A 15,294-nucleotide genomic window follows, 5' to 3' on the forward strand; every position below is an offset into this window, starting at 1 on the left:
CACTGCAGAGAATAGCTTGGGATGCCACGGCAGAGGTGCTAGATGGATTCTCACAGCTGATTGAAGTGATCCTGAGCACCCCTCTGCAGAGGCGCTGGATGGACTCTCACAGTTGATTGAAGTGATCCTGAGCACCCCTCTGCAGAGGCGCTGGATGGACTCTCACAGCTGATTGAAGTGATCCTGAGCACCCCTCTGCAGAGGCGCTGGATGGACTCTCACAGCGCTTCCTACTGACGCTTCCATCCAAGCTTTTCTGGATTGAACCATCAGCCCAAATGTTGATTGGAGCAAATGTTTCATCCCTGCTGCAGTCTGGCTCATGGTGTGTCTCGGGCAACAAAAATATGGCTAAACATAATAAACAATAACGTTCCTTGGGGAAGTGAAACCTTCATGCAGGCGTGGCTGTTTGTTATTTCGTCGGCTGTCAAGCATTTTGTCTTGCTCAACCCGGGTCAAAGTGTGTCAACCCACATCCTGAGGTGGGTCGCTGGGACCCTGGTTAACCCGGATACAACCCAGGTACGTGGTTTCACTCTATGCGGGATTGTGACCCGGGTCTGGACCCGGGTAGAAGTGTCAGCGTGAAAGGGGCTTAAGATGTACTACAAGGTTTGTCCAATGTGACAAAAGCCATAGTAGCACATTTGTGACTGGGTCATCTACCTTTTAGACAGAGCCGATTTTAAAGCTCATGAAAAATCAACTAGTCATTATAACTGTGAAACTGGGGAAGGCAAAGATTGCCAAACAAGGCACATCAAAAGTGTAACAATTACTGTACACCATAAACCTTTGTGATTTTAAAGCTGAAAGAGCTTTTCAGCACAGCTCATGCCCTTGCAAAGCATTTACTGTATTCTGATTTTGAAGGTGTGACCTGAATGAGGCAAAAGGATTAAATGTGGGGAAAACCTATAGAAATTCTAAACAAGCAGAGGAGTGTTTGCACAATGATGTGAGGACCCAGCCCAGTTAACCAGAATGGCAACTGCTAAATATTTGTCGGTTATCTCGGATGTTTCTACAAATATTTCTAATACCACAATTTTGTTAAGCTTTCAGAAAAGGGGGGTTCTTACCCCTGTGCTCAGAACAAGAGAAACGTTTATAGGACTGTGTGCCCTGTAGTAGAACTGTGTATTAAAGAAACTTCAATTCTCATGTTCCCAATGGTCTAAAGTCAGGTGACATATCCACGGGAACTCAGTAAAGATCTAAAAGGATAAAGAAGAATGCTTTGGGTGTGCAGCCAGACATGTTCTTTGCAGTTGCTACAGTAAGCTTTTTGATAATTATACCACTGCTGAACAATTTCCACTAATGCAGAGACACTTGTTTAAATATATAATTCCACAGTACACCCTCGCTATAACAAACCTTTTGGGGTCCAAGCCTTTTGTTCGTTATATCGAGGGGTTCATTATAGCGATAGGACAGTCATCATACATGGTAAACTGTTGGATTAAGTTAATGAGATGAGATTGTGAATAAAAGTACAATTACGTGTACCTGTTCCTCTTGTGTAAGCAGTATTCTGCCTTTGCTTTATCCTATTCATTAAAGAATTAAAACACAGTACAAAAAAAATCCCGAATTGAAGCCGAACTTCTATTCAAAATCAATCTGCCATGAATCGTTTCAAAGAGCACCAAATCATAATCCAGCATGCAGGAATCCCAAACTGAGCTTTCATTCCAAATCAAGCCGAAATTAAAAGTTTTGCATAAATATATATTTTAACAAGTGTCTCTGCATTAGTGGAGATTGTTCAGCTGTAGTAACAGGTTTGGTCGCACACCCAAAGCATTCTTCTTTATCCTTTTAGATCTTTAAATGTGTAGAAAGGTGAAACTCTCCATATTTTGAAACAAGTAGTTATGTTGTTAAAAAGTCACCAGCATAACAACATGCTTCGATACGCAATGTGCTGTTGAATCTAAGGAGGACTCGTTCCGCATGAAGCGTGTTGTTATGGTGGTGATTTTATAATAATAAAACTACTCATTTTGGAATATGGAGTGTTTAACTTTTCTGCTAATGAACTGCTCACATTTAAAGATCTAAAAGGATAAAGAAGAATGCTTTGGGTGTGTGACCAAACCTGTTCTTTGCTGAAAGTAAGCTTTTTGTTAATTATGCCACTGCTGAACAAATAACGCAAATCCAGAGGCACTTGTTTAAACATTAAGTACCTTTTGGCTAGCACCTCGCTTCATAAAGGTGCTTTTTTTTTTTTTGTGCACAAATGACATTTGCTGAGTGTGGCTGTGTTACTATGTATTGTAGTCAAAAGTTTACATATGTCTGTGGAAATGTATAATTCCTAGAAATTTCTCAAACAAAGAATTTTAGGAAAAATGTTCTGTAGCAAAAGTTTTGCTTTTATGGATGAGGAAAAAGTTACAAGAAATATATGTCTACAATTATTTATTTCAGCAATTTTGTGTGTGTGTGTCTATATATATATATATATATATATATATATATATATATATATATATATATATATATATATATATATATATATTATATTATATTATATATTCCCAGGGTTTAATTAAAAGATTGTACTGTAACACTATGATCCAGAGGCCTTAGAAAAGTATTCTGTCATCATAGTTCTTATTGTAAGTTTAGCTCTGGTAATTTGACATCTAAAACTCCCTTTTCATAGCAGGCTGAGCCATTGTATCTTTTAGTGTGAGCTAAATTAGACATTGACACGCCACACACACACCTGTTGCCCAGGTAGCTAACAGTGTCTTCTGGGTCCCCTGAAGGCTCAGGCAGACAGCCAGGACCCCTTCAGCGATGTCCTGGACGACGACGATCTGGACTCCAGGAGAAACCAGGACACCTACTGGTCTGAGGAGGACAAGCAGCTGATGGCTCCATGCCAGGGCCTCATGAAGGCAGGAAAAGCCTGCTTGAAGAAGCTCTCCGGAGCTGTGAAGACTCACGGGAAAGTGGACTCGCCAGAGTGCATCGGTCAGCTCGACGATCTTGCAGGCATCACCAAGGAAATCAGTCCCAAGTGAGTTCAGGCTTGAAGAATATTAAATAATAATATTGATAATACTTACACATGTCACAATTAACCCGCAAACTGAACTGCAAAATGAATCAACGAGATGAGAAGGTAATTCGACAAAATACATGGATGGAAATAAGACCTATTGCATAGCAGTTTCATCCATTCCAGCTTTTAAAACATGCTTGATTAGCCACAGTGTATGGGCCACAAGCTCAGGTGAGTGTTATTATACTCATAGTAAAACTAGGAATGGATCAAACTGCTATGAAATGAGTTTTCTTGGCATCCCTGTTTTTTATATAGTTCTTGCATCAATCAATTTTAAATTCCAGAGGTGAAAAGGTGATTGGGAAGGGCATTACTGCAAGCTCTACAGACGTGTTCTCACCAGGTTGACACAACACCCACACTAAACCCTTTTCTCCTTCACATGGTAAATGTGTCATTAACTGTAACTTAAGAATTAAACCGTGGCAATACGTTTCAACGTGTCCTACCTTTCTGGGAAGCACATAAGGAGGATGGGTCATTCCGTGATTCCACCGATTTGCACCAAACTCGGTTCTGTAAGGTTATGACCCGGATTTGAAAGCAGTGACGTGAGAGATGGCTTTGCTGTGCCCCGCAGCGCAGTCAGAAGTGGCTTTAGATTTGCACGTTGGTTTTACATAGCAAAAACTGGCTATAAAAGCATCTGGCGTGAAAAGTCACTGATGTACATTAAAATGCTGATCATCTTCAATAAGCGCCTGTATACATAAGTACAGATTGTTACTGATAGTACCGGTTTTGTTGTCTTGTTCCACAATGTGGATGACCTTGCACTGAGTCTGTATCCACCAATGAACTACGCAGGAGTACGACTAAATGTAAGATTATTTACAAGTCTCTATTTAACAGTTATTATTATTCCAGGGTATGCATCCGATAATGTGTTTGTTACTATTTTATTATGTGTGTTTTTTTACTTTTTGTGATAACGTGAAGAAAAAAAAAAAAGTGGACAGGGTAGGATGATTGGGTGGATTGACTTACATGTGATTGTTCTTGACAGGCTGCCAGACTTGCATCTGTTGTAAAGAAGTCCTGGAAATAACAAAGTAAGTGTACTAGAATTGCACCACGGCTTGATGTCAGTTTAGGGAGCATACTGTGTACTGGCAGAGAGTCACAAAGTTAATGTGTGATTATTGTATCAGTGCTGTTGCACCTTTGGAGGCGTGTGATAAGAATTGGGAATTTACTGACCTCTGGAACTTCAGTTGTTGTTGAAAATTTTACAACAGACTGCTCAATTATTCACAATGAGTACAAACAGCTTATCTGGCTGTCTTGGCAGTGTAAGTAGAACAGGGCACATACCTCAAGAACTTCAACACTGTTGACTGATCACAACTGTCAGATGCTCAAATGTTTAACTAGATATGCAGCATTTCAAAAACATGAAGGTGTAAATGTAAAAAATGTCATACAAATGTCCTTTTTTTGTTTTTCTTCAAAACACTGCTTTCATGTTTGGAAATATCCTGCTCCAATATTTTTTTTTATTCCAACCCCGTTTGAATCCTGCCTCCTTATTTGTTCTTGGCTAATACAAAACCGAATGTTTTTTTTTTAATTAGTAAAAGGAAATGAGTTTCATTAGAGGTGCTGGAGCAAGAAATGTGTGAGAGATGTGCTTTAACTGTAATGCTTGTTCTTTACCCCTTGCGCTCAATTCACAGCAATAACAAAGGTGTTCTTGCTGTGTACGGGCGACGGTTTATGCAGTTGGATTCATAATCTGCTGTTGGATTATTGGAAAAAGCAAAAAAAAAAAAACAAAGTAATGTAGTACTGGAGACGGCAGGAGTTCCCAAACCTCACGGATTGTTGATTGTTTTTGTGTGTGTTTTCAGTTTCAGCAGAGGTAAGAGGCATGACAGTTTTGTGAATTAGCCCGAAGCATCGCTTGCAGTAAAGCGCATGAGACCGCGGCTGTGCTCCACAGTCCTCCAGTGTGGTGGGAGAGCGAAAGCGTTGCTTTCTTGCGTGTCAAAGGTAGAGCCACACTGTCTAGACTGGAGCCCATTTTTTAGCAGATACATCCTTACCAGGAATAAACTCTGAATGCCCTACAGTGTATGAACACATCCATCAAGCCCATCAAGTTAACTAAACCAGTTGAACCTGTCGGAGCACTCATGAGATATAACCTTTTTCTAAGCTGTTTACTCAGGATTTTTCCATTGAGATGTAAGAACTTTGTTCACAGGGACTGCCATCCTGACGGCAGCTGAGAAAGTGCGATTTAAAACAAACTCAAACAAAACCAGAATCATTTAGGACAGCTGTTTAAAAAGGTGCAGTGCTTTTTCAATATTGAAAACAAATTGTCCCGCACGGTTTCAAGATCGATCCCCGATCAGGTCTCATCAAAGACCAAAGGAAAAGTATTGAACAAAAACAAATCACTTTTGTTAAAATGATTTATTGTTTAGATTTAATGAAAAGAAAAGAGATAATTAACTAAAGTTACCCTTAAATAGTCTAGTGTAGCAGGCATTTCTCCACGCAGGATAACACATAGATTATAGTTTCCACAAGCACAGCATGTACTTGCATCAATCTTAACATATGTAGTAGTTTTTGTGAAGCCATGTTGCATTATACACGCAGCACGGATTCTTGCTTCACGCTGAACAGACTTGGTTTCCACCCCCAACTCCCTGCAGAGGAATTCACACCAAAAGGTAATGAAAAAGAATTTGGGGATACATTTTATATTCTGGTCTAACGACAGGCGGATCTCAAGCACCCAACCTCAATCTGGACCTGACGTTTGCTCTGGTAACAAATGAACTTATTATTTTCAGGATACTACACCTACACTACGAACTCTTCTCGGTTGATTGTAACAATCTGGTTTGGCATTCAGTTCAGCGGGCAGGAGAAATGCAGTGGTAAAGCAATCACATACTTTTCCCAGTTCTTAGTTCTTAGGCGAGAATATGGGGAGTCAAAAAACCGTATCTTTGACAATGGAATTCTGAAGGCGCTCAAGGGTTGCTTTTCAAACTAAGCCTCCTCTGAGCGGGTCTTACCAAAGACCAAACACTGATAATGCAAAGCACTAAACAAACAAACAAACAAAGAAAGGAACTTGGACGGGGTACAAGAGAAGGAGACTAACAAGAAACTTTGTTTAAAAATGATTTATTGTTTAGTTTAATGAAAAGAAAATACAAAAGAAGTATCTGCATTGCAGGTACAATTAACCAAAGTTACCCCCTTTGTTAAATAGTCTAGTGTAGCAGGCATTTCTCCACGCAGGATAACACATAGATTGTAGTTTCCACAAGCACAGCATGTCCTTGCATCAATTTTAACATATGTAGTAGTTTTTGTGAAGCCATGTTGCATTATACACATACACCTAATAAGCTCCCATGGCAGTATATTTACTATATACTTCATGCTTAAATTGTTTATATATATTTTTGATTATGTAATATTTTATGCAACTCAAAGGCTGCATTAATGTATTCCCAAAGTTTGTATATTATCCACTACGGGTTTTTTTTTTATGTTCACTATGTCTGGAATGTGTCATTATAGCTTAAGCAAAATTATTGGACATTTTTTTCATGTTTTCTTAAGCATGTTTCCAGAGTGAAGTTGTTAGGCACGCCTCACTTCCACAGTCTTGTAGGCTTTCACGTCCCTGAAGAGGTTGCAGTCAAAGTCTGCGGTCAGCATCCTCGAGCCAGGCTTGGTGGGTGTGATGGGGATGCTCACTCTCAACAGGTTTTTCGCACCCAGTGTAGGGATACTGAAAACAGAGCAAAGCATTGTGAGTGTTACATACACAGAGACGACACAACTACCAGCCGAGAGGACTGAGGGTCACGATAGAGCCACCATTAATACAGAGTTGCTACCTAGTAACTACAGCAAAACCTTGCTGTCATAGGAAATGTGCTACAGCTCTCAATCTCTGGTATTTGCAGAACAGTTCAATACTGCATGTTATATATTTACAGGTAAAGGGTGTTGAATTATGTCCTTTAGAGATTTCTTGGTTGTGAAAGTCATGGAATTTTTATTCGAACACCCCCTGGTCTCAGATTGGATATTTTATATTTTGCTGTCATATACTTACGGAATTTCACATTTTGTCGTGATCAGACCAATCCCAGACAGTGTCAAAAGGCAGTTTCTCAAGGTCTCGGATAAAGTGTTAGTGAATGTTATTTCAGCCGTAAAATCCTGGTACAGTACGGGCGTTCCCTTTACCTGACGGAAGAAGAAAATAAAATTAATTCACAAGCAAGTTCAGATTTGCTGGGGCACTACATACTAAATTGCTTAAAAAAACAAAATATTGAAATAATGTCTGACACGCTACACTTTCCAAATGCAGTTAAAGACATTCATCTGCACACTACTGTAAGTGCTGATGTATCTCTGATGTGCAGGAAGTGAACACGTAAGGCAAGCTCTGCAGGTGCAGCTGCTGGAGTAGCATGAAGGTATTGTCAGTTTGCTAGGATTGAAGGGATTCTTCATAAGAGAAAGCTGTGCATCAGGAGCATCATTTCTTTGGTTTAACAATGAAGCCAAACCCAGTTATCTGCACACTCTGGTGTTCTCTTCACTCTGCTGTCTCCTGCTCTAAAAGAGATGGACAACCAGCTATTATCTCAACAGTTTCTTTGGTTTATGTTACTTGTCATGACGGCCACTGTCATCATTATGAATACCAAGATGAATTATACCCTACAGTAAGAGCTCCTCTTTGAGAAAAGCAGCAAGCATGTTAACTAACCTCAATGTTGAGCACTGGGTTTGTAACCAGGACGTCCTTCTCTGTCATATGCATTTCACTGCTGCCCAACTCCATTGCGATAGCTGTCAGTTTGAGTATATCGTTCTCGATCATGGACGCTCCATATTTCGAGTAGGGTACCAGAAGAGTGACCTTTGTCTCTGTAAATAAAAATGATTCCAGATAAACTTGCATGACATTCATTTGGTCTTCCGCAAGTATCTCTTTCTATGGAAATTACCATGACCAAATGTCTATGGTTCTTAAAGAAAATCAACTATGCAGAATAAAATTGAAGGTAGGCACAGGGAAGTTTTTTGTTCTGATTGCAGCCATGGAGATAACTGCTTCACTCTTTGTATTAGTCAGAAAAGTGAAAAGCATTCTGGCTTTACCTCCATTTGCTCCAATCGTTATGGTCTGGGTGTTTTTCCAGCAAAGCTGTTCGGGACGTCCATTGTGTTGCAAGGCCTGGGCAATGGTGGTGATCGATAGGTTCTTGGCGCTTTGATTCCTATTGACGATGCACAGGTGAAAGTTGATGTCTTCCCCGTTCACTGGTGTCTTTTGCAGCTTGATAGACAGCTCAGTGACCCCAGAGGCTGGTGGTTTATGTACCTCAGGACCATTATGAGTACCGGTTGACTTCAGGTTACGGACCGCTTTGGCAAACGCATCTCTTTCCTTTTTAGACCCTTAATTAGAAAACAGCTTTTACCTTCTAATAAACATTCACCATTCTTGGCAAGAGGATAGTAATGACATTGCATCTTAACTAATTGCTTAATAATCGATGGCCAGTTGTTGTTGTTTTTTTTTTTACTTTGCAGTATCGTTATTTCTTGCATGTGTTGTTTTTTTTTTTTTTTTTTTTTTAAAGGTAAAGCAGTTATGCAATCTTTGAACAACAAACTGAGGGTTTGGATAATCTGATCAGAGGAAATTCCATTCTGAATCAGCAGAAATGTCCTGTAAAAGTTTAAGTATTTTAACAAGTGACAAACTTTCATATGAAGACACTGCAAACCGCTATCTCTGTGACTTACCTTCTGGGTATTTGTAGAGGTGTGTGACGTCCTCGCGTGCGTTAGTGCCCACAGCCTTGGTGCTGATATTAGACCCCACCTGCCTGGTGTTGCTCGAAGATTTTTGCTTTGACCCATCGGAACCGACTATCCATCTCACCTTGTCGGCATTGACCTCGGCAAACACGAAGGGGACGTCGTGCTTTATATCTGTGTCTCCCTCCAGGATGGCTTTGACTGGGGCAGGACCGCAGCAGTACACACCTGGAGAAGCAGACAGCACGTTAATGGAAAGAGAATAATTTTCAATGATGTGCTAACCGATTCTGTCGGGAGCGTTGTTCAAACTCCAGTTGGTACGGTACCTTCACTCTTCTCCTGTGGAGTGGGGTCCAGCACTTGCCAGCCATCGTATCCGGCAGGTAAATCTAGACGGGCCATCCAGGACTCCACCCACACATGGAAGTTCCTGGAGAGACAAGGCAGAGTTTGGGATTGGAGCATTTGTGCAGTGTGTGTGTCAGTCAGCGTGTGTGTAGGGGGTGGGGTTAGTACAGCCTAACTGTGGAGCTTCATTTAAGGAAAGTAAGGTTTCATTTAGCCTTAAAAGCTCTTTCCTGTCTACATTGTATTTAATGCAGTACATAAACAGAATACTCAGCGGCTGCTCGTTATACATTCAAACCTAGCAAAAGCCAATCCAGTGGAAAAAGATGTCAAGCCATCCCAACAGGGAGCCTTTTTTTTACATTATTCTCTTTTTTTGTATACTTGACGCTCTGTTGTGTGTACACGTGAATAAGTGATGTCCAGTAGAGAATATATATGACACAAGTCCATACAATTATAAGATCAGACTGTGGAAAGGGCAGTGCTAGGGTGGAATATGCAGAATATCTGTCTAACCAGACTGAATTGAAGGAGGAGAAGCAGCAGCTCACCATATGCTATCACCGGATAATTTCAGCTCCTGTCCAGAGACGGAGTAGTATTCATCGATAGTCAAATTCCTGTCAGTGTCATGAGCAGACTCGAAATTTGTGATCACGCGTGTCGGAATCCCCAGACACCTCATAACTGAAACAAAAGAAAGTTTAATAGCACTGCGCAAAAAAGACATGTTAATCGTTTATAATGTGCTATAATCCAATTCTGAATTAGGAAAGTAATACATTTACTGGAATGTCAACTGAGTTAAACAACGGGGTGGGGGCAGGGCCGGTGACCTGTTAGAACTCTTGTGTGCCACGGTCACAGAGACCCAGCACTGAGTGCTTGCGTGGGCTTCCTGGGCAGGCGTGGGGTTCGGTGTGCTGGCGGAGTGCTTACCTGAGCACATCACCGCAGCGTAGACCCAGCACTGCCCATACTTGACCGGTTGGCAGCCGTTTAGAGACCACTTTCGGAGGATTTCAACACTCCCAGTCCATCGGGTTGGAGGAGTCCCGCCAGGGAAATCATTGCTCCAGCGCCCCAGGAGAATCCCCCGATCATCATTGCAATTAACCTGCCAGGGAAGACAGGCTTGTCAGACTCTTCTTTCTGTTTATTTGATTTGGTCTCTTGACAATTATCTATTGAGATCTACTGCATGAAGCTTTAGTGCTCTGAGCCATGACACGCCTGTGAATAATTTTTAAAAAACTGTGGAGTACAAATACGTAGGGCTGCCTAGTTCTGTAATACAAGCAAGTGCAAGAGCAGATAAAAATGATCATAGGTAAACAAACACAACTGCCCCGAACCCCACCCAACTATAATTCATCGCTCATGTCTCGTTCCTCATCAGTCCTTACCATGGCACTCACCACCCTGCTCACGTAGACCGGGTCGTTCCTTCTTGAACAGTCCAGGCCTGGGTTTTTGCTGTAGCCGGGGCTAACGTCCAATAGCTTCAGACATATATCCACAATGTCTTCTTCAAACTAAAATAAATAAATACAATTAAATAAATGAATCAGTAACATCCACTGTTTAAATTGTGATTCTGGACTGTCACTGTTTAGTCATGCATCATTAATTGTGGAAGTCATTAGCATAAAGGCATCAAGATCCCTAAATAATTTTGTAAACTGTGCCCTCCCCTGATCAAGGATATAGGGAGAGGGGATGATAACACTGAAGCTAATGCGAGGAATGTTAGCAAGAGCACCTATTAGTTTGGTTCATACAACACCTGTCCAAAATTCCATCCACTGGGTGAGAAACTTTCTGCACATCCTCTATACAGAAGCCCCTGTTCATTCATGACGTACTCCTGCTTTTCATTGTCTTTCTGCATATGCACGGAGTCATCTGCAATACAGACACAAATTACCTTCAGACTGGAAACACAGTCGTTTGCAATGGGTGTAAAACTGCGCTTGCAGGTGCCTTAAACAGCATACAGTATCTCTGGACAAGGAATTGAAAACAGCTTCAATCCCAATTAATTCACAGCAGTTAAGAATGAAGGCAGCGCCGCCCAGTACACGGATTTATTGTGGTTGTGTGCTATACAGGGAAACAGTTTGTTTTACCTGCACACCACGGATTAAAGAGCAGGATGAACTCTCCTAGCGCTGAGGTCTGAGGAGTTCCTTTAGCAGCCTGTATCTTTAAGGAGTATTTGCCGATACTGGCGTTGGCAGGGGAGGTGACAGACAGAGTCACTGAGGAGGAGGAACTGTTCTGCACAGCTGCGCTCCATGATCTCTTGACTGGAGGACCGGACACTCTGAACACTGCTCTAGTTCCAGAGGCCTCGGACGGGGATGGTCCTAAATGAAGGAGACACAAGAAAGCATGGCAGGATGAGAAGGTATATCAGTGACAAGCTTGGACTCTAGATTCTGAAAGCATGGCAGAATGAGAAGGTAAAGCAGTGACAAGCTTGGACTCTAGATTCTGAAAGCATGTCAGGATGAGAAGGTAGAGCAGTGACAAGCTTGGACTCTAGATTCTGAAAGCATGTCAGGATGAGAAGGTAGAGCAGTGACAAGCTTGGACTCTAGATTCTGAAAGCATGGCAGGATGAGAAGGTAGAGCAGTGACAAGCTTGGACTGTAGATTCTGAAAGCATGTCAGGATGAGAAGGTAGAGCAGTGACAAGCTTGGACTGTAGATTCTGAAAGCATGTCAGGATGAGAAAGTAGAGCAGTGACAAGCTTGGACTCGAGATTCTGAAAGCATGGCAGGATGAGAAAGTAGAGCAGTGACAAGCTTGGACTGTAGATTCTGAAAGCATGGCAGGATGAGAAGGTAGAGCAGTGACAAGCTTGGACTGTAGATTCTGAAAGCATGTCAGGATGAGAAAGGTAGAGCAGTGACAAGCTTGGACTCTAGATTCTGAAAGCATGGCAGGATGAGAAGGTAGAGCAGTGACAAGCTTGGACTCTAGATTCTGAAAGCATGGCAGGATGAGAAGGTAGAGCAGTGACAAGCTTGGACTCTATATTTTGCTGAGGTGAAACTATCAAGGAAGTGAAACCAGAACAAACTACCTGAAAGTAAGTCATGTAAACATACAGTGGTACCAGATTCTGATTAACACAACACCTGCATCCTTCAAAACTGCACATACTCAGTGCATCATGCTGCTACTGTTTCTCAATCTGGCCTCTTAGGAATCTGAAGAAAGCATCATCAGAGACAGAGCAGTGTTTCATTAGTTCACTCTCTACCTGTTTCTGCAACCAGCTGCACCTCGTCCACTTCTGGCTGGGACCCCCTGAGTAAATTCAGAGTGATGGTGAAGGGCTGCCCTCTCCTCAGTATCAGGCGCTTCCCGGTAATCTCGCTGGTGTGGTGAGCCTTGTTGTTTGCCTCATGATGGAAATCAGTGCTACTCACAGCTGGAGTAATAAATACAAAATGCTTTAAAAAGATTGTGTTGCTGCAGGTCTCAACATTGTCAGCGTGGCTTGGAAGCACATTACAGGAGCACTGTTCAATTTGCAGAATTGTAGGGAAAAAACCTGACATACTAGTGAGAAAACTCAAAGTTATTTAAAGAATGGCAAATATTCCAGAGTCAGTGCAGTCAGGAGTCTGTCCTCAGCAACTGCACCTCTTGACAGGAGAGCTGGAAGCTCTGAACAATGAACAGAACAACATTCCCAAACGAGAGGAGGCCGTTCGGCCCATCAGTGCTCGTCCGGTTCCTAGCAGCTGATTGATCTCAAAAGCTAAGTAAGCCATGCTTGAGTTGCAGGGGCCACAGATTACACTGGTCAGACTGTAACAGTGTGGAGGTGGAAATGAGGAGAATCAATCAATTGATAGAAAGACACAAAATAGAAAGGTAAGGATGATTGAACCGTTTCACAATTAGGATTTTCTAAATATGTGTTAGAAAAGTGAAATGATCTATTATGTGCAGGAACATACAGTAGTTTTACACATTCATCTAGATGAATCTACAATTTACATTTGTACATGTTTTAATTTAGTTTAACTAACTTCGCCTTGTCATTGCAGGTCACTTGATACATTTGAAGATTGTCTGTGTTGTTATTCAGGAGCACAATCCAGAAGTTTACAGTATAGAGGGTTTCTTTGGCTATGGGAGTTTTCTAGATGTCAGTGTATTCACTTGTTCTCACGATGCAGGTATAGTGCAAGTTTGTTTTGTTTTCCCTTTAATTAGGGTTGTGTTAATTAAACAAACTGATGTCATGAAAGTATGCTGCCTTCTAACTACCTCTGATTAACCACAGAAAATGTTCTGAAAAAACAGCATTTGCTCCAGGCAGCGCTAGGGACATCCCAGCACTTTCCTGCTGTTTCCACCCAACAGCTTAAAACATGAACAATATTAAAAAAATCAACAATAGCAATAATAATCATTTAGAAGTAGCTTTTCTGACACTGATACTCGTCACAAATTAGATGTAAATATGAAACAGCTATGAAAAGAAGCATGTTAACAAAGCTATACAGGTGCCAGGTCATGCGTGATTCAATATTGTAGCTCTGTTGCAACAGTTCTAAAATATTATGTACCGTAAATACTCCCAAGAACCCACAAGATGCACTTTACAAAGAAGCCGAGCAGTTTGCTTTAATCTGTTATAATTGCTAGGCTTGTGTAAGAAGCCTGAAACTTTACAACAGTTTCTGTTCCATTTGATCCTGAGCTGAATCCTCAGCTGAAGACAGGCATGATTGCAACAGTGTGACTCTGTGCCACAAGCAGAGCCCTGGGCTTGAATGCTGTGCTCTGATCTAAATCCTGCCATCCTGCAATTGCAATAAAAACACTGAGATTGAGCTGAAAAGACAGCAGAGAGCGAATAACCCAAAATCTGTAGCACTATTAAAAACATGTTTATATTGTAAACTGCAGTAGAATGTGTTATAGGACAGTGTAGTGTTGTTGGACTGTCCAGTGTATATATATATATATATATATAGTGCTAGATAGTATATTGTTATAATGGTATATTGTTACAATGTAACATTGTTGATAAATAGTAGCGCTATCGTAATATGAAAACCGACAGTATTCTCTGTGGCAAAGCGCCCATGAAATATAAAATGTAAAAAGTATCCATTGGCATATTTTTTTTAGTAGATTCAGCTGTTGCTCAGTAATTTATTCTGCATCTGTATTGAAACAAGCAGTTTAGTTGTTAGATTTGTAGTTATTTTTGTTTTGCTCACCAAAAGTCATTGTTGATCTTCAGCTTGAACTGTCGTTTGTCTCAGAGATGCTTCTGTATTGGGCTTGGGAGCTGTTCTGCTCTGCTGTCTGCCTCCCTCTCCTTTTATTGCTTTCCATACAGAGCAGGACCATCCTCTTTTAGGTGTGAAATCAATTTTAATCAAAGAAAAGAAAAAAAAAACTGTCATTCCAAGAATCTCAGACTTTCACAACTATCAGAAAAAACCCTCTAGTGTTAGGATTTTGCACACGCATTTTCATGCTGCCTTTTTTTAGGCGTGTCGTTTATCTCTTGCGCTTGTCATTTCATTTCTTTGAATGATCTGGAAAGAGGCTGTTTATATTAACAGAGGAAGAGACAGGTGTGTAGGAGCAATTATAAACCTGCTTGGAAAAATCCTGCTTGGTTATCTGCCTTCTATCATCCATATGTTAATCCCACACAACCTTTCAACGCAGATGCATCATCAAAACCATTAATCTATAACATTTAATATCTGTAAATTATCATCAATTTAAAAAATAAAGTGACAGACCCACAATCAAATTTCAAACTTTTTAATGAAAAAATGTTGGACAAATGGCTTTTGAGCTGTGAACATCATTAAAAAAAAACCCAAAAACTGGCTTTCATTTACTTTCTCAGGAATGTTATGCTTGTGTAAGATGGATGGAGCGCTCCCAGCTTTATCAGTCTGCGAGCCGGGATCGATCGCTTTTTCAATGATCCACCGTACAGCAGAACAGTTAATTTAGAAAAAGATGCTGCATTTAACAC

The 15,294-nt window shown here is 41.0% G+C and overlaps 1 protein-coding gene across 1 annotated transcript; it reads right to left on the minus strand.

The window, feature by feature from the left end:
* Positions 1-6,219: 6,219 nt before the first annotated feature.
* On the minus strand, positions 6,220-14,641 carry LOC121297986 (protein-glutamine gamma-glutamyltransferase 2-like). The gene is made up of 13 exons (XM_041224654.1): positions 14,516-14,641; positions 12,535-12,705; positions 11,392-11,631; positions 11,049-11,167; positions 10,669-10,797; positions 10,202-10,379; positions 9,814-9,949; positions 9,238-9,341; positions 8,894-9,136; positions 8,243-8,542; positions 7,848-8,008; positions 7,182-7,315; positions 6,220-6,851 (listed from the first exon to the last, which is right to left on the minus strand). The coding sequence occupies exons 1-13, from the start codon at positions 14,523-14,525 to the stop codon at positions 6,701-6,703; spliced, it is 2,076 nt and encodes a 691-aa protein (XP_041080588.1). The 5' UTR covers positions 14,526-14,641; the 3' UTR covers positions 6,220-6,700.
* Positions 14,642-15,294: the final 653 nt, after the last annotated feature.

Source organism: Polyodon spathula, chromosome 23 (genome assembly GCF_017654505.1).
Source record: "Polyodon spathula isolate WHYD16114869_AA chromosome 23, ASM1765450v1, whole genome shotgun sequence".
In the NCBI taxonomy this organism is placed as follows: domain Eukaryota; kingdom Metazoa; phylum Chordata; class Actinopteri; order Acipenseriformes; family Polyodontidae; genus Polyodon; species Polyodon spathula.

Bases quoted from the DNA above. Each gene is read 5' to 3' on its own strand.
- LOC121297986 (XM_041224654.1), bottom strand. The intron at 10,380-10,668 runs GTAAGGACTGAT...CTTCCCTGGCAG, and splicing joins GCAGGGTGGTGAGTGCCATG to GTTAATTGCAATGATGATCG. The intron at 9,342-9,813 runs GTGAGCTGCTGC...TTGTCTCTCCAG, and splicing joins TTATCCGGTGATAGCATATG to GAACTTCCATGTGTGGGTGG.